The sequence below is a fragment of the Lynx canadensis genome, chromosome E1 (assembly GCF_007474595.2).
Source record: "Lynx canadensis isolate LIC74 chromosome E1, mLynCan4.pri.v2, whole genome shotgun sequence".
Classification (NCBI taxonomy): domain Eukaryota; kingdom Metazoa; phylum Chordata; class Mammalia; order Carnivora; family Felidae; genus Lynx; species Lynx canadensis.
The window spans coordinates 25686867-25711836 of record NC_044316.2 but is presented as its reverse complement, the minus strand read 5'-3'; the positions used below and the strand labels follow the sequence as shown (position 1 = coordinate 25711836).

General features: G+C 53.2%; 1 protein-coding gene across 8 annotated transcripts in view; it reads right to left on the bottom strand.

Annotated features, from left to right (window-relative positions):
- Positions 1–4455: 4455 nt before the first annotated feature.
- The window catches only part of BCAS3 (BCAS3 microtubule associated cell migration factor), a 619432-nt gene continuing 598917 nt past the window's right edge, over positions 4456–24970 (bottom strand). For 3 of the 8 annotated variants that reach the window (XM_030295988.1, XM_030295990.1, XM_030295995.1), the window contains 2 exons: positions 17336–17401; positions 4456–5266 (listed from right to left, as the gene is read on the bottom strand). In XM_030295988.1, coding sequence (XP_030151848.1) covers positions 5118–5266; positions 17336–17401 — 215 coding nt within the window. In that variant the 3' untranslated portion in view covers positions 4456–5117. Of the gene's footprint in view, positions 5267–8708; positions 8800–17335; positions 17402–24970 lie in introns of all 8 variants that reach the window. The other 5 variants (XM_030295992.1, XM_030295994.1, XM_030295991.1 and 2 more) reach the window with 3 other exon arrangements.

Sequence of the window (24970 nt, the reverse complement as noted above, 5' to 3'; positions counted from 1 at the left end):
CCGAGGCTCCACAACAAAGCTCCGGCCCCTGTCACTTCGCATCGGTCGGGCCCCGCAGACGGGCGGGGGACGCGCGCTCAGCCGCCCCTCCCTCTCCCAGGCAGTCCTGGGCTCGGGCGTCGGACGGGCGCGGGCCTCCCCGCCTCTGGCGGGTGGTTGCGCGCCCTCAGTACGCTCCACGCTTCCTGCAACCAGGAAATCGGGCTGGGAAGGCCTGGGAGGTGTGGTTCCTTGGTCCTGAGCCTCGCTGGGCTGCCCGTCTGTCCTTGGCCCCGTAACATTTCGCGTGGTTAAGGGCCACTGATGGGACCTGCCCCGGATTGGGCCTCGCTGGTGTCTTTGGTCTGTGTGACCGGGCGTGGATTCGCGTGCGCCCGCGTGGATGGCTTAGTGGTCGAGTGGGGACCTGCGTCGTGCGACGTAGCTGGGGGCTGTCATGAGAAGAGTACTAAGGAAATGAGTGTGCCCGGGCTAAGCTCAGGTGATGTGTGTGGCCTATGCGTGTGACCAGCAGTGGAGGTGCCACTGGGCGCCTGTCCCCGTCTTGGCGTGTAGCGTGTGTATGTGTGTGTGGTGGTGGGGCGCGGGGAGACACAGAGTTGCTTCCCATTCCCGCTTCCCGGACCGACCCGCGCCTCCCGGAGTCTTGGCGCCAGCCAGCCCGGTTTAGCGGCCGGGCCCGGCTCCCCCGCGGTCCCGGGTCTGGCTGGGGTGGGGGCCGCGGCCTCGATGACCCTGGCCCACAGCGGCCGGGCCTGTCCCGTCCACTTAGACAAATTGCTGCTGACAGGCGCACAGTCTCTCTGGAGTCGCCGCCCGCCCGACGCCTCCCTCCCGACCCAATTACCCCGCGCAGGGTCGGGCCAAGTGGCTGGGATGGTTTGGGGGGCGTGGGGAGAGCGGGAGGCGCGACCTTTTCCAGGCCCGCGTTATGGCCCCAGCCTTGCGCCAGGAAAGGCGCGGGGCCACTTTTTTCCGGGTAGGTTCCGGGAAGTGCCTGAGCAGCCACGGCCTGTGTGGCCCAGTCCCCAGTCTTTCAGGCTAATGCGAAGCCGAGGTCCCGCCTGGCCGCTCTGGTCCAGGACAGACCTGTCTTTGAAGGGTGTCGTTCTACACCCGAGGGCGAGGGCGAGGGGGAGGTCAGTGGGCCGGCAACCCAGGGCGCGTCCCCTCTGAACTTTGGACGACTTCCCCAGAGTTTTGGGCACCCCGTAACCCTAAGGGGCTCCAGACTATTAGCTGCTCTGGAGTCTTGGTCGCCGCTGTCCGCTTCGGAGCGGCGGGTCGGCAAAAGTGAGGTGTACCTCTGTGAACCTGAGTGTGCGTGGACGCACACAATTGTGAAATGGTGGGTGTGGGTGCTTGGGATCACGGCAGCGCGAACAGGCCACGTTCCGGTGGCACTTGAGAGAGGGGGCAAATCGCAGGAAGGACCCCGAGGACCAGCCCACCTGCGAGAGAAGGGCGGGGCTGGTCTGCCAGCGCTCACCAGGATCTGGATTTGCTTTCAAGAAACTTTCCCAGGGAGCCGGGCGGCGAAGCGTCCGGGGGGCTGCGCACTACAATCAGGGCTCCAGCTGTGCCGCACCGGCCCTCCCTCTCCCGAGGTAGAGCTACCTGGCCTGTCTGGGCAGTCTCTGGGCCTCAAACCAACCTTTTGCCTTTTTTGACCTGCAACTTCCCTTTTGCTTGCTTCAGCCCAGCTCTTCCTCTTGGCAGGGCTTGCACCTCTCCCCATTTTACAAATGAGGACCCTGAAGCCCAGAGGTGCAGTAATTTACCCAAAGCCACATGGCTACCAGTGGCAGAGCTGGGATGGGACCTTGGGACCTTGAGAGCAAGGCTCCATCCACTCCTTAGAAGCTGGTGATGTCATTGCTGTCCTGATAGCTACCCCTACTTCTACAGCAAGACAATACTGAGACTTTGGAGACCCACACTCAGGCTGGGCTCTTGCTTTGAATACAAGATATACCAGATGCTTTCTCCAGTTGCCGCTAGAGTTTCCAGCTCTAGGTCTGTAGGAAGGGGCTGCCTTTCCAAGTTACACAGGGACAGGGAGCAGCTTCAAAGTCAGGGGCTGGGTCTGAAAGCTCTCAGGAGTACGGGATGGGGGTGAGTGGGATCAGAGTCTTGGATTGTGCGGGGGTGCAGGCCAGTGCAGAATCTGGCCCTGTAAGGGAACCAGCCAGGGCATGTGAGGCAGTAAGGAGCAGACAGAGGTCAGACTAGCTGTGTGACTTTGTAACCGTGGGCAAGGCCAGGGCCTTCTCTGGGGCTCAGGCTTCTCATCTGCAAAATGAGGACCAAACAGTGCTCTCTTAAGTACTTTCTAGTTTAGAAATTCTCTGATCTGTGAACAGCAGAAAAATGAGCACCTGAGAAACCATTTCCAATCCCAGACTGGCAGCTGCCTGCTCTGGCCTCTGCTTGCTTCCAGAGCTGATACTGTTTGGCAGAGTGCTTGTGTGCCTGAATTTGCCTTGGGACCACTGGGCCTTTTCTCAGATCAATCCCAGACAGTGCCCTCCCTCCTTGAGCTGCCACCCCAACTCCCATCAGCCTCCTCACAGACCATGAAGATATTTTTTCCCGCATCAAACTGAGAGAAAGTCCATGGTAATTTGCCCGTTGAGCAGGTAGCACTGTGAGAATCAGGGAGATCACATGGCTTCCTCAAGGTCACTCGGTCAGGCCACAATTAGATGCCTGTTCTAATGGCCTCCTAGGTAAGTAATGCCATCATGGAGGTCTGCTGGGCTTCTGGGGGGTGAGGTGGGAGATTGCCCTTGGTGTTATCTCTAGAGGATAGGAGGCTGGCTGCTCCAGGGCCAGTGGGCAGTGAGGTCCCCCACCCGGGGGCCCAGATCTCACTTCCAGCTGATTACAGGCTGTGGCAGGGTCCATAACCTCCCCAATTAGCCAGGGGCCAGGCCCAAGGCCTCTCTGATAACCTGAGCTCTGTGGCAGCCGCCATGGGGCCAGCTTATCTGGCCTCTCTTATCCTTCCCCTTCCCCCACATACTCAAAGAGTTGCCCTGGCTGTGAGCAGATGAATAACCAGATTGTCCTGCAAGCTCAGCCGGCAAGTCCAGCCCTACACCCACCACTTTCCCTGACTAGAGGAGGCCACAGATGTTTTGCACCCCCTGGAGGGAAAGGGCTGAGCCAGGGAGGACTCCTGACTCTAAGCTGCCAGCCGGTTCCCTGAATGGTTGGAGAGAGCTCCCTATATTTGCCCCATCCATAAACCCACGTGGATTCGGAGGGGCTCACCTTTCCTAGAGCTCTGGACCCATCCCCAGGGAGCCAAGCAATAGATAGTATGCACTGGCAGCCTGGTGGCACCTCTTTCGCCGTCCCTTTTTGACTGAAACACTGCTCTGGCTGGGGGTTGGGGATGTGCCAGACACATCAGTGTCTCTGATTCAGCTGAAATGGTGAAAAGCTGCTGCTAGTCTGACAGCCCCCACTGGCTGTGCCCAGACCTCCTTATGTTCCCAGCCATGCCTCTCTAGGGCATGTGATTCCTCACCTTGCAGGTCCCCAGACAGGAGGGACTGGCTTAAGCCACCCTATGGAAGGCCATCTACTCAGCCTACAGAGCCTAGTTTGATTCAGGTCCCGCTTCTCCCAAGATGCCCAGCTGACCCGGTGGAGGGAACTGAGGATGAAGTCTCTTTTCAGTTGTGAGGACTGGATGGGATGCATGTGAAAGGAGCAGAGGCTCTAGATGCTGCTCCAGTTCTGGCTGGATGGTTGCATGGGGATCCCTGCTTGTTTGTGAATTCAACTCATCTGCAACCATTACATTAAACTTTACCCCAAACCACACCTGGCTCAGTGGGTTTCCTTCAAACCTCCCAGGCTTTTCTGGGTTCTCAGGGAAGAGGGGAACAAGGGCTACCATTAGTCTCCTTCATGCTCAACACCCCTTTTTGCTCCTGCTGTTCCTGTCTCCTTTCTGCCATTCACTTTAGGTCCAGAATTGGGAAGAGATAGGGGAACAAAATCAGGAACCTGTCATCCAAGGTTCCAGCCAGGTTTCAAGAGACCTACCTACACCTAACTTTTCACCTTCTGAGTTTGAAAAAAGAAGCAATTACAAAGTGCCCGCCTTAAAGATAAGGTTAGGGTCTTTCCTCCAGCAGTCCTCCCTTAGCCCATGTCGAGGACCTGACTGGCCCTGACTGCCACAGCCAGGGAGGCTCCAGGCCTGTGGTGCCTCCAGAACTACCTGCTCTGGTAACAGGCAAGAAATTTGGAGAATAAATTTAAATCAGGCCCTACCCAAATTGCAGAGCAAATATTCTCCTCCTTCTTACCCCCCCACTGACTCTCCAATCAATTGCTCGTATCATCAAGGCAGGGGGTGCTGGAAGCAGGGACACATGGTCAGGCCCACAGGACTCTGCTCGGTGCTTGGAGAGGACCCTGACCCCAGCAACTCAGGGATAGACACCAATTGCAGCGTGATTTATTGGACAAGACGTGCACTTTTTGACAGGGTCTTGGTAACCACGGTTTCCTTCACTCAACAGTACAGGACCAGGGTAAAAGGGCTTACAGACAAAAAAGACAAATCCTTCCCATGAGCCAAAGGGGAAAGAAAAGAGGAAGGGGGGGGGGTGCTTCTCCTTCCTTCCTCCTTCCCTGATACTCTGGGCCTCAGTTTACCCTATGCCAAAGGGAGGTTGGCCAAGGGAAACTGGGCAGTGCATATCATAGCCAGGAGTGGGCTAGAGCTGTCTGCTCAGGGTCAAAATGCCCAGGCGGGCCATCCACTCTCTCTCCTCCCAAGCCCCCTGTGGGTATGGTTAGAAAATACAAAAGCGGATCCAATGCAGGACATCATGTGCAGAGGAGGGGACGGAACTTCTGCAGAGTCTTTTTCAGCCACAGCCCCACTGATGGGGGACAGAGGTCAGAGTGTGCCAAGGTGCTTTGGAGAAGGGTCTCTTCTCCATCCAGGGAGGGTGGGCGGCTGTTGTCACTAAGCTTGGGGAAGGTGGTTGGTGAAAGAGGAGCAGAGACTGAAGGGTAGGACCACGAGGGGGGCTTCTCCCCCTCCCCCCAGCAGGTGAGTGGGCCGGCCAGTCAGAAGCAGGTTGCTGGTACTATGGGAAGCCAGTAGGGAAGAGGCTGAGCGGCTGACTCTCGTTGGTGGGCAGTGGAGATCGGTAGCCATCAAAGTTTCTTGGGATGCTGCCGCTGGTGGAGCCTGAGCTGTTACTCAGAGTCTCGATGCTTCCCTCTCGCTGTAGTTCTGCAAGACAGAGGAGAGGACCAGGCCTGGTCAGAGTGGGTCTGGGGGGAGGGGCACACCCTGGGCTGGGCTGTCTGCCTGGAGGGGGATCTCCACCTGCTCCCCAGATGCACCAGGCAGCAGCTCAGGTCACAGGGAGCTCAGCCGAAGGAGGGAGAAGCTCCCTTGGCTAGGAGACTCCAGTTTTAGGCCACAGTCTTTCCCTCACTGTGGGAACCCCTTTGGGCCAGAAGTATGGCCACCCTGCTGATTTGTCTGGACCACACTGCCATACACGGGACGTGTGCCCACACCTGCACACATACTCATGCTCAGCCAGCATGCTCCCCAATTCCGTAAGTGGCTCCGGTCCTGGATCTACTGGTTAGGCAGGAGAAAAGATAGACCACAGCAAGGACTGCAGCTTTCCTGCCTGATCTGTCCCTACCTTTCCTCCCTGGCCCTGCCTGTTACCCAGAGCTTCCACCCTGGCTTAGCAACTCACTTGCTCACATATTCTGACCCATCCAATCTGCCTGCTGGCCAGGCCTTGGCTCATCTTTGGCACCTCCTGGAAAGTGTCCTATTTCCCTGCAGGAGGGAATGCCTGGTTTGAGAGGGGCCTATTCCAATGGAGGGAAGGTCCCTACTTGCCTGCAGTATCTCCTTCCTTCCTTCCTTCCTTCCTTCCTTCCTTCCTTCCTTCCTTCCTCTTATCCCTCAAGTGTCCTGGAGGCCCCTCAGAATGTACTTGCTCAGGGTTGCCCTGGGAAGTAGGCAGGGAGGCTCCAACCCCTTCTACTGCCCTTTCCCTGGCCCCAGCACAGCCATGCTGCCATCTTAGATAGGGCAACTGGCCCTATCTCATTGAGTGGTGGGCACCTTAACTGTCTCTTGACTTAAGATCTCCACCATCTCTTGACTTAAGATAGGGACTGGAGCAGGTGGGGTGGAAATAGATTTCTTTGCGTGCTGAATGAAAGGAAGAAGGAATTACACCTTGGTTTTTTGCAAGCGGCTGGTTTCTATCCCCTTTCAGTCCCTCATAGTGGGCTCTGAGGTACGGGCACACACATACCTGGGAAGACTCTGGGAGCCTACCCCAAGCCAAGATGTGGTGACCTGCAATTTCTCTTCTTCCAAGGTACACTTGCCTGGGACTGAGAGGATCTTAACCGTCCACCCCGGGAGCTCTGGACCCCAAAGCTGCCACTTGGAACAGCAAGGTGTGCTTGAATGTTATACTTGTCTGGTCTGGCTTGAGACCTTTATCTCCAGCTTGCACCTGTTCCCAGGCCCCCTGCCATCATACACACACAGCACAGCTAGTTTTGGTTAGGGAATGAGTCATGGACTTTACTCTTGGGCTGGCCACCAGCAGCCATCCAGGCACTAACCACTGACTCCCACTCTTTACAGGTCACCCCCAAAGCACAGAGGCTACCCTGCAGCCACCACAGAATGGGGTGGGAGAGTGTGCCTTCAGAGCAGGCACCTGTACCTGGGCGTGAGGGGCCCTCAGGCTGCATAGACATGTCTGGGGCCCGGGTCCAGGCTGGAAGGGTGCACTGGACACTGGAACCTCTCAGCAGATAGGGGGCAGTGGAAGGAGGGGGCTGTGGGCCCGATGATGGTCCCAGTCTCCAAGACGCACTGGCTTCCCTGTTGGGCCAGGGGCCCTGGGATACATCAAGAGTTATCTACATATGGACAGAAAACAAGGCAGGTGACTACTGCATGAGCTCTGTTTTCCCTACTCGTTCTCTGGTCTCACCCTAACTTGGGAGTACAGACCATGTGCCAAGAGAGGGACAGGATGGGAAAGCAAAGAATAGACCCTGGAATTTCTGCATGGAAGTATCAGACTCCAAGAAAGCTTCCTTTGTTCCCTTCTTTGCCCACAAGCAAGCCAAGGAGCGTGTGGGGGATCTCTGAGGCCCCACTGGATTTCAGAGACCCTTGCCCTCATGCACGGCCATCCTGGCACTAGGGGGCGCTAACGGCAGGGCCAGGAGGGCAGGAGAGAGGAACACCCGCAGTAGCAAGGAAAGCAGGGGCTTCCTTAGGATCTGGACACCAAGCCTAAGCAAGAAAGCCCCAGATGAAGGAGCAGGAATGGCCACTAGTATAGGGAAGGCTGGCCCCCTTCCAGAGCTGGGGGACAGGCCCATAGCTCTTGATGCAAAGTTCTGACACATCCACGCTGCCAAGGAAACTGAGGAGACTGGAGCCCAGGACCAAGCACAGCACCCCCACTGCCTCTTGGCACTGGCCAAGGGCAACCCCCTCGGCAGCTCCAGGGGTCCCGCTCACACCTCATCCCATCATGTGACAGTGCAGGGACCGTTGCTAAAGGGACTTATGAGTTTGCCATTCTTAGGGGGCCAGATGTAGCCTGACCTGCCTGGCTCCCATTTTCTCTTCACCAGTTAGGCCTGGGGTAAGATGGGAGTGGGCAGGCTTCTCCCCTGCCCCCAGATCCCGGGTGGTCAAGCTCTGCCCAGTCGATCTCCTCCAGCCTCATCCCTCCTCTCCACTCGCACTGCCGCTGCCTGGTTAGGCCTGCACTTCCCACCTAGATAATTTCAAGAACTCCCTACTGGCCTCCTAACCTCCAGCACCCGCTGTCCATCCCACTTACCAAAGCCAGAATGGCTTGTCTACAGCACAAACCTCATCTCGCTTTTTCTCTGCTTAAAAACCTTTATCACTCCCAACAGTCCTCAGGATAAGGCCTAAACTCAGCACTACAAAAATGACCTTTCATGACCTGCCCCTGAGACCCCACCTCACCAATGCCACTCATTATTGGATTTGAAGAACCAAAGTAATGAACTTGTGCAGTTTTGGGATCTCTCCAAGTTGCCTCAGGCCCCTGGGTCTGTGCTGTTGCAATTTCCTTTGACTGAAAAACCCTTCCCAGGATCCCCAGGCCCCCAGAACACCTACTCATCTTCCAAAGGTTAGCACATGTGTCTACTCCTCCGTGAGCCTGTCCTGCTGTCCTGCAGAGCTGGCCAGGCCCCACTGTGCTCTGTACTTCCTTCTGCCCCAGGCCCTCTAACACTCTGTGCACCATCTGTTCACACTGTGTGTCCCCATCCAGGGGGAAAGCCTCTCAGGGGCTGGGTCTGTGCCTTATCTCTGTATCCCTGATGCCAACCACTGGGCCTGGAAAAGAGTTGGTGCTCAGAAAACATTTCTTGAATGAATGATGTGGGAAGGGGAGTCGGGAGCTTCTTCTCAAGTATGGACTATCAGTGAAAGAGCCAGCGCCGGGCTGGACCTGGGCACTTTTCCATATGCCTTCCGTCAACCCCCTTTTCTCTTCTCACTGAGACAGGGCAATGAGTGTGTGCGGAAGAGCAAGTGGAGGAGGGCTGCACACAGGTTCCCCCACCTTCGAGTTACCCCGGCCGCCCAGCCCTAGGAGCAAGCGGCAAATGGAAATGTGTGGCCTTACCTTCCTCCATCCCGAACACCTGCTTTGTTACTGTTGGGTTGCTCACGGACGCTGGGCTGTTGGCATTGTTTTTTTTTTCCTTTTTTTTTCCCTTTTGAAAAGAAAAGCATTGAGGAATCTTTTTGGAAAAGATATGGACAACGATTGAGAAGTACACTGATCTCTGCAAGCAGGTGGAGGAGGAGTGAGGAGGTGTGGGGTGTCACGCTGGGAGGAGGGCAGGCTTGCAGCAAAGTCCTGCAGTCAAGGAGGGTAGTGACATGCACGTGTAGGGGCGTGAGGACCGGTCAGTCTTCAGGGTCCCAGATTTGGAACTGGTGTGACAGAGTGGAGACCCCCTTCGGCATGGGGGGGTGGGGAGAGAGGAGCTGCACACAGAGCATGAGGGCAGCTGTGGGAAGGGGAGAGAAGGGTGCCAGGACACACCCCATGTGGGCAGGTTGCTAGAGGGAGAGGAGACAAAGGCAGGCTGCAGAGTTCTGGGGGACACCTCCAGACCTTTTGACTCAGGGGCCCAGCCTCTGGGCTGCTGCCCTCCTTCCCCATTCCCAAGTCCCCAGATCTGTGCAGCTCTGCCAAAGTTGAGGTGAGCTCGTGGGGAGAGTCCACCAGCTACCTGCCAGGGCCGCAGAGGGGAGCTGGGGGCTCTGTCAAGCGGGGGGTGGTGGTGGCTAAGAAATCACTCCCAGCAGCCTCTCTGCTTAGAAGAATGCAGATTCTGGCCAGTGGGAAAATGCCAGCTCTAAGAGAGGTTGCTCCCCTGGCCTCAAAGCACAGTAGGGGATGAGGAATAGTTCCCAGACCAGTTGCTGGACTGAGAGAGAAGATAACTTATTGTGCCCTCACATCCTCCAGTGACCCTGTGTGCCGGGGAGTTGGGTGGTTGTCTCCCCATCTTGCAGACGGCAAAACCAAGGAAGAGTAGGAGGTCACCGGCTCTAGGTATACAGTCTCCCCGAGAGAGAACTGGTGCCGGTTTGGCCCCAGGATGGAGATGTTGGCAACTCCAGGCATCACCGACTGGGTCCCAATGCCCACCGCTGGCTGTGCCCACCCATTCCCATACTGGCTCTCATTGGAGAATGGGCCTACTATCCACAGATGCCCCTTGATGCCATGACCAGGATGGGCAAGTCATGGGGGATAGGGGCACAATGGGATGAGCAGCAACTACAAGGGAGGTGCCTGGGCTCTCGCGAAATAAGTGAAGGAAAGGGAATGCTCAAGCCTCTTGTTGCTCCCATTCCACCTGGAGTCTGGCAAAATGCCAAGGTGTCAAAGGGGGCAGGGAGGTGGCTGCCCTTGTCAGAGAGAGCTACTCTGCTACCTGGTCATGTATGCAAAGGAGACCTAGGGAGGAGTCACGGTTAGTCTGTGTGAGGAGGCAGGAGTCTGGCTGGCTGCAAATGTCGGCCCGCCCGGGGTTGGGCCGTGCAGAATGAGGGAGTCTCTGTGGTAGTTCACTCCCTCATCCCACAGGAGGATACTGCAGCCCTTTTGCAAAGGTCGCCACTAAATGCCATGGTCTTTGTTCCCCCATTTCCTGGGAGGGGGCAAAATGCTGAGGACAGGTACTAGGTGAGACTTGTGGGGAGCTGGGGAAGCCCAGGTGGGCAGGGGATCCCAGTAGAAGGTTGGGAGTGAAGTCTCCCGACTTCAGGTCGAGAAGACAGTTGGGCTTTACCCTCTTCAGGCCTCTTCTAGGCAGGATGGCAGTGGGTCAGTTGGCCAATCAGAGACTCTGAGGGAAGCCCCTGAGGCTTCTGGTAGGTGGGGGGTAATTGTGGAAAGCTCAAGGCTCAGGACTCAGAGGGAGGCCTGTTTCTGGGATCCAGCAGGGTCAATGAGGGCAGTACCGCGCGCGCGCGTGTGTGTGTGTGTGTGTGTGTGTGTGTGTGTGTGTGTTTGGGAAGAGGGTGCCTGGGACCCCTGGTTCAGCCTCCAGGCAGCCCTGGCACTTCCTCCACCACAAAAGCAGCAGCATCTACCAGTGGCCCCTCTGCTGTGCTCAGCAGCCAGCCCTATTCTGTACACCTAGAGCCTCACGATGCTGCTCATTAAAGGGATTAGCAGAGCACTTTTATTGGGCCCTGGCTGCAGCCACACAGCTCAGTCCTAAGCTAACCACCCAGGAGGCTGGTGGGAGTAGGATTAGACCTTAGGGCAGAGTCTTACCCTGCACCCACAGCCTATCCACTCCTGGCAGTGGGAGGGGACAAGGCTTCCCCCACCACCATCCCCACCCCACCCCCACCCCGCAGCCTCAGGGGCCTGAGAAGAGGGGAGGGACAGTGTCTGGCCAGAGTGGGGAGGCAGTTTAGGGAAATGGTTAAGAGCACAGGCTCCGGCCTGCTGCCACCTGGGAGACTTTGGACAAGTTATTCAGCATCTCCTGTACCTCAGTTTCCTGTGCATGAGAACAACAATGTTTGTTTCATAGTGTGGTTGTAAGAATTTAATTAAATAATGTAATGCAGGTAGAGTGCATCACAAAGTGCTTAAAGCATCCATCCAGCAAATGTGAGTTACTATTATTGTTGCAATTGTATTAGTGATTGCGACTGTCCACAGGATCCTCTGGGTCCCTCTCGTCTTCCCCCTCCAGCAGGTGCCTCTGCCAAACAGGGCCCTAGCAGCTCGCCCTCCACTGGAGCTTGGGAAGGATTTTTTCTTTTTAATCAAGAAATGGCTTGCTGAGGAAGATGGCAGATATGTGTTTACACATTTCATTTCCCTCCTTGCCTCTTTGTAAATACCCTTTTCCAAGCTGGAAAATAAATTTCCAACCCTGCTGACATGCATTGATTTTTCCCTCCTGCGTCCACCTTCCCGTTCTTCCCTATCAGAAGGGCCTGTAGTTAAGCCCCTTGCCTGGGTTGGGCTCAGTGGCACCCCAGGGGCGTGGGTGGCCCCGGAACCCAGAACAGCCAGCCAAACTGCCCTACCCTGCCCACTGCCTGGCTCAGAGGAGGTCTGCAAACAGAAATATTCCAATCCCCTTCTTGGCTGGGAAGTGAGGTTGGGGTGGGCAGGAGGGGGTGGTGCTCTGACTGGGAAGTTAGAGATTTTCAGAACTTCTCTGGATGGGATATATGGAGAGGAGACCAGGGGACTACTGGACTGCTGCCAAGTTCAGCAGATGGATCCGAATGGGGTCTGCCTCAAGCAATCGACTTGGTCAGCCACGGCCTACCAACAGGCTGGGGACCAAGCAAACTGGGACTCAGAGAGAGAAGAGTTAAGCAGGTAGGGGTCTTGAATGCATCCTGTGGGGCTGAGCAGGACTGGCAGCCTCCTGATGGTGGAATCCAGAGAGATGACCTGGATGCCAACCAGGCAGCGGTGTAAGACAGCTTTGGGCTGCTTGTCTTACAACAGTCCTGGGTCTGGAAACTACTGCTCTCTCCTCCAGAGTGCGGCTGAGGGAGGCAGAGACAGAGAGGGAGTTGGTTACAAATGTTTCTAGAAACCCCAACAGCCCTGTCAGAGACCACTCTCTGGATTGGAGCCAGCCTCAGCACTGGCAATTTTGAGGAGGACGAAAGGGTAGCAGGTAAAGGAAGTGGCCTTGCTTTTCTCCACACTCAGAAATGCCCACCTTGGAGGCTGCTGCCTCCCCCATACCTTCCCTCTCCCCAGCCCTCTGCCAGGCCCACCCTGCCGTGTCGGGCTCCTCTCCTCCTCTGGCAACCCTACAGGCTGCAGGGCTGGCAGAGATGCCAAGAGACCGGCACGGACATCTTGGGAGGATGGGGCTGGGGGACACAGGTCACCCTCCCCTTTCCAGGTATGCTTGTAGAAGGAAGTAGGGCAGCTTCTTGAAGCTGAGGATGAAATGGCCCCTCCACATCCAGATAATAGGAGTCCTGGTTTGGGCTGATGGAATCTGGGAGTAGAGAAGAAACAGGGCTAATTCTGGCCTGGTTGCCTCCAGGCCTCACACCTATGCTGAGTGCAGAGCCCTGGCCCACTGATGTTACATACTTCTGGTGACCTGACTGCACACAGCCTGTGGGAAGGCAGGTGCGTCCTTCTTAGCTGGAGTCCTTTTCAACCCACAGGGCTCCCACAAATGTGCTTTCTCTCCCCCTTGCCCAGTTCTCGTCCCTGACCCCTGCAGGTACTGAGGCCCAGAAAGCCACAGAACAAGGCTAGGACCACATGGCCTGCTCTGCCCCCCCCCCCCCCCCCCCAGTTTCAAACAATGAGAGTAAATATCTGGTGCTTTTGGCTCAGGAGATTACAAACTATTTCCCTTAGCCACTGGGGCCATGCATGTGCCTAATAACCTTAGGGTTTTGGGTGCAGGAGACCTGAAGTCTAGGGAAGACCTCAGATCCTCCCGGGCATCCACTGGCTCCTGGAAGATTGTGGTCAGTTGTTGAAAGTTGTGGAAAGGACGATGGTTGAGGAGACTAGGCAAGCAGACAGCCTCCATCAAGGAAAAATGGGGAAAAGGCACATCACCTTTCTTCCTCATCGCCCTTTCCCTCCAGTAGCCAAAGAGGAAGGCTACTCATGACAGCAGGCCAGTGTGGCATTAATATCATGACGTGGAAGCATAGAGGTAGCTAGATTCACAAACTCCTGGTGGGCCCAGTAGGCAGAGGGGGGTGGCAGGAGCTGAGCATGCTGGAATGTTGGGGAAGGGAGAATAAAAGTAGAAAGAGCGGGGGAGGGAGGCCTGAGGAATGAGGAAGACTCAGGAGGGAGGATCCATGTTCAAAAGACCAGTCTCTTACCACATCCTGTGCCCCCTCTCTCCATTGGAACTGGCTGTGTGTGTGTGTGTGTGTGTGTGTGTGTGTGTATTGGGAGAGTGGAGAACAGAGCATCTGAGTTACAACAGAGCAGCTCATGGCCTGACCCCAGGTTCCTTCACAGCCTTTGAACAGCTGATGAGCTATGGCAGTATGTGGGGTATGAGCCAGAAGGTGTGCTGGTCTGGATGGGGGCTAGAGCCTTTCCCCAGGTCCCCCCAAATAATAGCCATGATGAGGCAACCAATCCCAGGTAGGGAAAGACTTGAACCTGAAATGCTGCCACACTCCAATCCCAGGAAACCCACATTACCTAAGCCTTCCTAAGTCTTGGCTTCAAAGCACAAGACAGCAGGATCCCCCACCCAGACCACCTGGACTAGTATCCCATGTTCAGGGACCCTCTCAGTACCACTATGTTACTATAACTTTAAATCCTGCCCTGTCACAACCTATTCTACATGGGGACAGCAAAGGCTGAGCGGACCTGGCTCATGTTTCCCTGTTTTTGAGGTATTTGGTAAATCTGGCTGAAGCCACACCCCGGGAACAGCTCTGCACTGAACCCCGCTATAGATGGCAGGAAGGAAGAGTAGGAGGCGGAGGGCTCACTCTTGCGCCAGTCCTGCCGCCCACGTGCTGAATGACCTGGGCGAGTCACTTCACTCCTTGTCTGCTTCAGCATCTGTCAGGGGGGTGGGGAGGGGCTGCTCTGGCAACCTCACTGGGTGTGTGAGGCTCTAAAGAGAAAGGAATGTGATGGGGCTCTCAGAAGCAGAACATTCACTGAACACGTGTAAGAGATCACTATTACTGCAGTGGTGTTTTGGCTGGAAAATCAGTGTTGCCATCTCTGGTGTTTCAGCAGGCTGAGACCCCTGGAGAAGGGCTCCCCATGCAAGAGGGCCTGGAAGGGCCTTTCTGGCTCCAGGTCACACACAATCTTGGGGGCCGAGCCTTGGTAGACGCCATCTAAGGTAGACTCAGGCCTGGGTAGTTCAGAGATGTGTCTTTGGTGGTAGAGAATGCCCCGCCAGGTGCTGGGACATGAGTTCTTTGTGTGTGTGTGTCTGCGTGTGGGGTAGGTGAGGGTGCTAATGAGGGCCCTGCAAACATGCCCACTCAGCATGGCTACCAGGACGACACAGCACTTGGAAACTCTCTAGTGGAACCGGTGCTTGGTACCTAGCCTTGACCTGCCTATCACCTACAGTCCAGCCTTGAAGCTCAGGAGACCCCACCGAGCTCCCAGGCAGGGTGTTCCCAAAGAGTAGCCCTCCAGGGCTAAGAGACAGCACAGGGGTCTGCAGACCACAGGAGAGACGCAGCTCCTTGAACCCTGCTGGCCTGAAGGGCCAGAGCCACATCTGGTTCTCATTCAAATGTCCAAACATAATTAAATTCTCTATGATGCAGCGGAAGAGTTTGGTAAGATGTGGCTTTCCCCCTTTCCATCAAGGTTAAGAAATCAGTCTCTCATCCCACCAGCCGGCCGACTCATTCTCCTCCCTGCCACTGGTCTGTCCCATTCTGCAAACCAGAGGTCTGTGCTCTGATCTGATTTCTAGAGCTGAAGGGGCTGGGCCGGCGGGGGCTACACGAAGCCTCTCTCCAGTGGGGGCCCACTTACCCACTTACCCATTTACCCACCTGAGACGATTAACAGCTGAGGCCAAAGCAGCAGGCTGGCAACTGAGAAAGTTAGTATGCTGTGGGCTGGGTAGGGGTGAGGAGGCAGCTGTCTACCCAGGCTATGCCAGGACACACCCCTGTCCTCTCACTGACTAGAGGCGAGGATCCCCTCTTTGTAGTTCCTCACAGTGGGAAGCTCTTGAGAGTCTCCAAAGTCTCTGGCTTGGCCCTCTAGTCCCTCTGTGGTAAATGGAGCTTTCCACCATCAGGCAGGGTGAGGCAATCCCCCTGTACCTCTTAACTCTCAGCTTGCAGCCCAGGGACTGCGGCAAGGTGACACCCTGCCCCTGGCCCTCCTCCACACACAAAGGAGGAAGGCATGGGGAATGCTGGAGGAATGGAGAAGGCCACGAGCAGCGCTGAGCCCTCTCAAAGAATCCCTGGGATCTCTATGTCTCCCAGGATTGCTGGTTGTTTCTGGCATGTTGAGGCTCTGAACAGGGTCCAAGGTGCAGTCCTCAGAGGTGGAAGGTGGCCTGCTCAACAGGAAGGAGGCCCACTAATCTGAGGCTTCGATGCCTCTCCTAAGTCGCCTGTTCAGGACTTCCCCGAATTCAAGCAGAATTCCCCTAAACAGGCTGCCTTTTCTAGCTCCCCTTCCCAACCTGGTATCTTCTGTTTATGGCTTTTTTAGTTTTAAACTTAGGGATTTAAGACTTTCATGGTAATGGGTTCCATTCTACTTCCTCTGTGCCTATTTTTCTAATCTTTGTGGTATAGGCTTTACAAGAGTTTCTTTATAAGTTGGGATATTTTCCCTTTTGAAACAAGCTGTCCTGCAAGCTAATGACTTATAGTGGGTGTGCCCCAAAGACAAACAGGGGCTGGGAAGGGTGGTGTAGGGGAGAATCTTCTAGATTAAACAGAGCTATATGGAGGGCCCTTTGAGACCCTGTGTCAGAGGGTCCTGTACTAGAGTCCTCACCATCATCTCTATCAGAGAACTAGGACCCTTTCAGGTTCATGTGGTGTTTCCATGCCAGAGAATGCTCATCCTGGGGACTGGTGTGCCTGTGCACACACGTACACACACACACACACACACACACACACACACACACACACACAATCCCAACATTGCTGACCTCGCTCTAAGTAGGAATAACTTTGTGTATCTTTTTCCAAATGGTAAACTTTCGTTTAGTAATGAATTTAATTAATTTCTTGGTGACATTAGTGCCAAGGCCATGAGTCTGGTGCCTTCATATCAGTGGAGAAGGTTTTAAGGAAACTTAAGCCAGTTGTCCTAGGCCAAGCCTAGCAAAGAGAATGACAGTGGGGCCAAGATCCCTACTGTCCCAGCCTGCGCTCTGGCACCCACACTCCATGGCTGCGGGAGGAGCACGAGTCTCAGTTAATTGCTGTGGTGCCACCCGTCCAGATGAAAAAGCGGGGTGGATGCCGGGTCTGCCTTTGTGCTCTGTTCACAGACTGGCTGCTGGTGCCGGGGCTCTATTCATTATTCAATTCAGCTAGCTCAGACCAGCCTTTCCATTTGCTCCTCCAGGAGGAATAACAAATCTAGAAATGCAATTCCACTTTGGTGTATTAAGATATTGATTTGCCTGTCGAGTGGAAGTGCATTTGTTCTGTCAGCCCTCCTGTGGGCAGGGAAGGGTTAACCAAATGTTTATCACAAGGCTGGCTTCAGAGTTGAAAGTAATGTGATCAGTAATGAATTTTGTGTTACATTAGGTTGTATAAATGGACAGACAAGCGCAGACAACAAGTGGCCAGGAGTCGGGGCTAATCTAATGATGTAAAAATAGAGACAGCACCAATTATACTAGGGGCCAGCTCCAGGCTCCTGCAGGGACTGCAAATGAATAGGTACAAATCAAATTACTCACTAATAGACGCACTACAAGAGGGGCAGTCAATGGTAAATGCATTAGAGCCTAGTGACCTCTCTGCTCTGCACAGCAGAATCCGAAAATTTGACTTCCATCTTAAAAGTGGGGGGCTGGGAACGAGGGTCTCAAAGAAACTCTTGTTGGGTGAAGAACAGCAACTACTTCCCATCCCAAACCAGTCTGTTGCCAGAAGGTACCTCCTGTCTGTGCTGACCTCCTGCCCTTGTTTCAATGCCTCCTGAAGCCTGAGCACCAGGGGGTAAAGGGGCAACTTCTTGAGGGACAAAGCCTTGCACGTAGGCAAAGATGGGAGGTTACATACCAACATACTTCACAGCCACGTGTCTCTCGGGGGTGGTGGTTTTTACTGCTACGTCAAGGGCTGTGTCTGTATTGAAAATAGAATATTTCTTTAAAGAGGATCACGAAATGGACCTTTGAGAGAGCAGCAAGAGCTGAAACCAAAGAGAGTAGGTATCAGAATCTGGTTTGACCATTGAGAGCTCTGCAGTGGGTGTTTGTGGTCTGTTCCAAGGAAGAACACATGCAGGCTTTTACCTATATCTCTCACGAGCCTAAACCACTGCCATCCTTCCTTCTATTCCTCCTGCCCAGTGCTGCCTACCGAGTGCCCACATTCCTGCCTGCTGCACGGCCCTGGGGGCAGGAAAAGATGTGGAGGTAAACCCAGCACTTTGGGTGGCCCCTCAAGCATTCTTCCTCCTCTCGGGGTCCACGGAGGTAGAACCAGGCCTGAAGTTCAAAGCTGCTTGGCAGTGTGGCTGGACTGCTGAGAGAAGGATCATGGAGAACACGCTCAAAGGCATGAACTGTACACTCATATTCAGCTTTCCATGGCTTAGGGATGAACAAAGTGTGAAATCAAAGAATCTCCAACCCTTCCGAGGACCCAGCCAGGCCCAGATGTAAGCAGGACCCCGGCAGGCTTAGCCCGCACTCTCCCAACCCACCTCTGAGGCCAGCACCAACGTACACATCAAAGTGGAGACGGCATGCTGGTCCCGGCCAACTGGAGCCCAGAGAGGATGGGAACATGCCAGTAGAATGAGCACAGGGAGGACACAGAATGGAAAAAGTCACCCTACACAAATGAAAAACCTGGATGTCGATTCTTCCCAAACCTAATTAAGCACACAGAGGAGTGGAATTGCAAGCTATCAAGCTATACTAAATAAGATGTTGGGGGAATTGGGGGAGGTCTGTGAAGCCTGGTGCTGGAGGATTCTGGCAGCAAACTAAAAAATTTATGCTTATGCAGTAGGCCCCACAGTTGCCTGGGGGTAGGGTTGGGGTTCAAAGAGAAGTGGGCAAGGAGAAATCACCAAATGTCAGAGGTTAGACCACTCATTCTGGTACAGGTACTTGGAAATGTCTCATTCTGTTCAGTTCAATCAGATTGGCATGGCTTGGCCTTCTTGGTATAGTGAGGATCTGGATTCCGAAAGGGTCAGAGGGTCATTTCCAACTGTTATTTTTTGTGTGTTTGTGTGTATGTGTGTCTCTCCTCTGTTACCAGCCATCAAACATGGGGGGTGGTCCGTATACCTCAGACCATCTTCTGAGGAGGCAGAGGCAGGAGCAGAGGGAAAGATGGGTACTTAACGATCCATGACTGTGTTCAACTTTGTTTAGATCTCACACCTCACAGAGAGGTCAATGGTTAAAGGTGAATTCTCTGGCAGAGGAGGAAGAACAGAGAGAAATACTCCCTTTTGTTAACCATTTACCTATGTTAATGTCTCCAGAGGAGGGCCCTCATCTGGGGGTGCAGCCACCCTTCCCCACCCGCTTGTCCAAGCCTGTACATTTTCCACAGGGACTCCCGCCTCCAAGTTGGGGGCAATACCTGGAAAGGGGGCTCTGAAGGTTCACCAAAGAAGCCACACTGGCACTTCCTCCTTGTTGACAGGAAACAGTGTGCTTTGGTTAAAGAATTCAAAGTAGACTTTGGGCAACTGAAAAATGCGCAGGGAAGCTTCTCAGCCCTAAGCTCCCATTATAGTTCTGCCTCTGCCTTGGACTTCTAGCAGTCTTGGGAGGAGAAGGAAGGGGGGACAGAGAGAAGTAGGAGAGAGGGAGAAAGGGAAGAATAGAGATGGGGGGGGAGAGAGAGAGACAGAGAGAGAGAAAGAAAGAAGGAAGGAAGGAAGGAAGGAAGGAAGGAAGGAAGGAAGGAAGGAAGAAGCTGTTTACCTAGAATCAGATTTGATGACTGGCCAGAAACTAACAAGTGTGTCTTAAACACAGTAATTTTTCCCACTGCTCTGGCTGGCTTTCATTTACCTCTTAGGAGCCATAAAAACCCATGCAGTCATTCAACAAACATTCACTGGGGCTCAGCTTGGCTCCTGTCCCAGTGCTGGATGCTGGGCAATGAGGAGGTTGGTGGTTACAGGTAACAAATATGAATCAGACTCAGTCCAAGGAACCGGAATTAGGTTAAGACAAGCAGTATGGGCAGTATGGCTGAGGGAGCTGAAGGGACCACCAGAGCTGAGCCTTCCCCCAGTGGCACGTAGAAGGGAATCAGACACTGCTAGTTAAAGGGAAAGGCAACATACACGACTTGTCCAGGGCCAAGTGTCCAGTGAGTAGGTGGTTCAGAAGTTCAGAGGAGAAAGGGCATTTGGCTGCATAGTTAGGGAGGGCTTCACAGAGGGGTGAGATCGGAGCTTGGTCTAAAAAAGTGACTGGGCAGAGAGGGAGGGTGGAGGGTACTCTAACAGCTGAGTGAACAGCACATGTGTGGCAGACGATGGGATGGTTTTGACAGGTGAGCTTGTTTGCACGAAGGTGGTGGTGGTGAAGAAATATGAATAAGGGGTTACTGTGGGCAAGCAAGGGGGAGATCAGGTTGGAAAGTAAGGTGAGGAAGTACGATAAGACTTGAAATCTCACAGAAAGGAGCCGAGGCTGGAATGTGGGCCCTGGGCACTTTGCAAACAGGGAGACAGGAAGACAGAGCAGGCCCTGAAGGTGAGAGACCCCTTCCTCTTCTGGGGATCCCCTCTTATTCTGAATAAAGGGTCGGGGGTCACTGAAATACCCTCTGACCAAGTGAGACTGATGGGATCTTAAATTCCTCCTAGTTATCTCTTTTTGTTTTTTCTTTCCCTTCCCTGTTCTCTTCTCCTCTCCTCTCCTCTCCTCTCCTCTCCTCTCCTCTCCTCTCCTCTCCTCTCCTCTCCTCTCCTCCCCTCCCCTCCCCTGCCCTCCCCTCTCCCCTCCCTTTCCCTCCCCTCTCCTCCCTCCCTCCCTCCCTCTCTCCCTCCCTCCCTCCCTCTGTCTCTTTGAATTCTTGGGCAGTGTGAGCACAGTCTCATTATTTAATGTTCCTGGGCCTTAATTCACTTCTTGTGAGGTTGCATCTGATGCTTCTAAACCTCGGCCTTGCTTACTTTGTGGACGAGGTGAATGCATGGCATACAATGGAAACAATTTCAACAGACCTGTTTCTCTAGATCTCCTGAGTCAAGTTTATACAAAGTTACTTCTGTTTTGTGTAGATTCCAATTTCACAAATCTTTCTCATGAACAACTTTTATCATTTGCATACACATGTGCAACCTTATTTCCACTTCTCTAACCATGACTAAAATAACCAGTACCATAGGTCCTTGCCCAATATTGTTACCCATGGAGAACAGAAGCGCACCCAGTTGGCTGATGGGTCACTAAAGGGCCCCCATTATCTTTACCTGGGGTAGAAATAAACATTCACAGTTGCGGGTGGGGGTGGGTTTGGAACCACAACTTGTGTGTGAAATCCCAGACAGAGAGTCACAGGTAGGACCCACAGGTGTGGGAGATCCCACCCAACCTTCACCTGCAGGCAAGGGTGTAGGCACATCTGGCCAGGACTGCAGCACCACCACCCGGTCTCAGAGGCCCTCCCTCCACCCTCGGAACAATGTCCTCTGTCCAGGAAACCCCTGTAAGGAGGTTTGGTCTGAACGCCAAGAACACCATAACCATGGTTGCCCGAGAATGCTATTGTCCATGGGAAAGACCCTTAATGAAATAACTATTCTAACACCAGAGTGAAGAAAACTCAGCTCAGCTAATTGCACTACTTTATAGAGGCTGGGCTTCCAGCACTTCCTTGACGTCTCATTTTGAGCCTATATCTTTTAGTTATGATCGGACTTCAAATCTTTAATCTTTCCTCTCTTGTGAGTTGGAGAGACGAACGTCCACCTGGTGGTGTTGGTGATTTATGTGGCTAGCATAGAGTCTGGAACACCGAGGCCATTTGGGAGGTGTGGCTGTTAACTGTTGAGAGGAGGAAGTGAGACGCCATACACAAAGTGCTCAGTACAGCAGTCCAGCGGCCAGGACCCAACACACATGGAGGGCAAACATTTACCACATTTACTGGTTTCCCTCGCCCATGGGATTAGAGAAGAATGGGAAAGAAACTTGCCCAAGGTCACAGGCTTCCCCCATTCCTTGATGAGGGTTTCTAAATGCCACTGAAAAGAAAAAAAAAATTACCCCCAATGGCAGTAATTGGACTCTCAGATTTGGCCTTTCCTACCAGTGGAAAATAGCTAGGGACAGGCACTCTGCCACCGAACTGAGGCACAGATAGCAATACCAACAATGCCACCACTGCCGGAGCCACCCGCCACCCCCAGTCCCAATGGCTGCTTCCTGCCACCCTCAGCAAGAGTGCTCGTGGCCTGCCGATGGCACTAGGCTCTATGTCTGGGTGCTCCTATGTCTCTGGGGACTTACTCTTTTCTCCCCACCCTCAACAGTCATGGCATCTGTTCATCCTGCTCTTCACATCCTACAAAGACCACAGCCTGTGGGCAGGGGACCAGTCTAGACTTCTGTTTGGTCCAGCTCTGCGAGGTGGGCCCCAGTGGGCAGGTGGGGATAGGAGCCAGAGAGGAACACCCCCACAGTTCACTGTTGCCTCCTCTGGAGCTTTCACCTCTCTGAGGGTAGGAACCATGCCTTACCTCTTCCCCACAGTGCCCAGCCTAGTGTGGAGAAACCAGCAGGTGTCTATAGAGAGCCTGCCTGTCCACTGCAACCATGGAAGAAGGTGCAGGCCCACCGAGGAGGTCGTTGAGAGAGACACAAGAAGCATTTTGTAAATGTACTGTAACGGGAGAAAAATTCCAGGGCCCAATTAGGTAAAGCAAAGGAAAGGACCTAAGCAACTGGCTAAGTTACCTGGATGAAAGTACTTGCCTGAGAGTAGGAGCATCTAAAAGATAACAGAAGTAATTCACTGCCCCATGCCCGCAATTGTGGTCTGCCGATGGCACCCTGATCATGTGGCACCCTGAGATGGGACAGGGCTAATAGGGCCCCTACTGGAAATGCAGCCTTAGCATGAAAATGTTCTCAGCTGTCAGCAGTGGGGCGAGCAGGAGTTTCAAGACCCATTGGAAAAGCTAATCCTAGAGGAAGGATAGAAGGGCCAATGCTCTGGGTTATTTGTTTTGAGGTACATAACTGGTCAACTCCATTAACAATGGCTAACATTAATTATTTACATTAATTTCTATAGTCCTGAAATGAAAGATGGTTATTAGCATGAGGGTGCACATGTGCACACATGTGTATACACACACACACACACACACACACACACACACACACACAGTGCTCTTAGTTCCTCTTTTGTAAAACATAGGTGATCATCAGGTATTTGTTGATTAACTTACTGAAACTTTCTTCTGACCATTTGAAAACTGTGTACAGGGGCTCCTGGGTGGCTCAGTCGGTTAAGCGTCCGACTTCGGCTCAGGTCATGATCTCACGGTCTGTGAGTTCGAGCCCCGTGTCGGACTCTGTGCTGACAGCTCAGAGCCTGGAGCCCATTTCAGATTCTGTGTCTCCCTCTCTCTCTGCCCCTCCCCTGTTCATGCTCTGTCTCTCTCTGTCTCAAAAATAAATAAAAGTTAAAAAAAACAACTGTGTACAATGTTCAAAATGTGCTTGTCATGTAAGAAGGAAAAAAAGGCAAAGCCCTTTAAATAAGTAAAAGTAATTTCTAACAAATCTTTGGAAGAGCTTTTGCTGAAAATAATCCTAGAGCTTTTCTGCTGAGTAATTAATATACATATAGGAGAACTCAGAGGATTTGGCAGAATATACTAGCGCATTGGCTTCCAGCTATGGATGGAAATTCATTGATGTATTGTGAAGTCCGTTTAGTAGGTCATGACCACATTCTTAAAAAAAAAAAAGAAAATAGAAAGTACTAGAATGCATTGCTTATAATATTGTTTTGTGAAAGCTTTGCATGTTTGGTAAGGAAGTAAATGTATGTACAGAAGGTAAGAGGCAAAGACTGAGCCCACAGTGTGATCCTCTAGAGTAACTGTTTCTGGACTAGAACAGAATTCACTGAAGACACGGTAGACAGAAAGAGACGGAGCCTCCTTCCTACCTTTAGTGCTGTGATAGTATAGGAGAGTGAAACAGTGTTCCCAGGACTGCAGGAAGCCACAGTCAGGGGGAAGAGACAGTCCCTCTTGACCTTGAGAGCTGACTTAGTGAGCTCTTGAGGGTCAACAGCAGCAAAAGGAGGCTGCCTGCAAACAGAGACGTGTCAAGCTGATCAGGACTTGTGAATGAGGCCTGGGGCTTTTGCTGTTGGACGTGGGAGAGAGCAAAGAAGAAAGACAAGGTTTAGCTAAAGATGGAAAGAGTTAAAGTCTAAAGAGAAAATTCACTTAATATGTATCCAGGTGTTTATTAAGATTTTTTTGGTATTAAGTTATATCTACCTAGACTCAAAACAATTGGAGTACGTACATGTTTTGCTTATTTTAAAAATTCTATTTTTCTAGAAAAGGCAATATTGAAAGGAATGTCTGCTAAGCAGGAATTAGTCAGGTTATTTTGAGGGGGGTGATAGAGAGAGGAGGGGATGTGGGAGACAGCATTCCGGGAAGGAGGAGAAGTATGTGCAAGGGCCTGGCAGGCAGAGAGAGCATGTGTGCTTGGGGACCCTCCAGGGAGTCCAGCTTGGCTGGAGCTTGCGCAGAGCAACAGGAGAGGGGTCTGGAGAGAGGGCAGTGGCTGGTCATGAAGGGCTTTGTATGCAGTGATATGGGGTGGTCCTGGAGAAGGACAGGGCTGGGGGAGAGTTCAGGATTTGGACATGTGGAAATGTCAGTAGGTGGCTGGATAAATGGTTCTGGAGTTCAAGAGAGAAAGCCAACTTGGAGATTATTTGGAGACAATTTGTGGATAGCATCTGAGGCCCCAGAAGCAGAGGAGACTGCCTTGTACTGAGTGAGGGAGAGGGAAGAGGGCCAAGATAGTGCCTTGAGAAATACACTTCAGGCCAACAGAGAAGAAAAACCCAGAAAGGGGACTGAGAAGTGGTCAGAGGCAGAAGTAAAACTGGGAGAGTGTGGTGGAACAGGAGCCACAGGAAAGCCTCTCAGGATCGCAGGGCCAGGCTCCCAGGCCAGTGTTGAGGTAAAGTGGTGACCAGTGGTGACTGTAGGGAGAATAGCTGTTGTGGTTGGGCAATTCTGCAGGCAGGGGGAGCATGAGGTGGTCACAGTATGGTTAGGGTCTGGGTGCATGAAAGCAAGAGATTCTTCCCTCCCTCCCTTCCCTTCTTCTTTTTTTTTTTTTTTTAAGTCAAGATATTTCTTGAACAATGACCACTATTTTCTCACTGAGAGTGAGAGACAAGATGGTGGGGCTAAGAGAGTTGAGGAGAATGGGGGAGTTTGAAATACTATCCATGCAGAAGAAAAGAGACTGATTTCAAAATGATGGACTGAGGCGGGCACCTGGGTGACAGTTGATTGAGCTTCCAACTTCGGCTCAGGTCATGATCTCATGGCTCATGGGTTTGAGTCCTGCATTGGGCTCTGTGCTGACAGCTCAGAGCCTGGAGCCTGCTTCAGATTCTGTGTCTCCCTCTCCCTCTCTCTGCCCCTCCCCAGCTCATGCT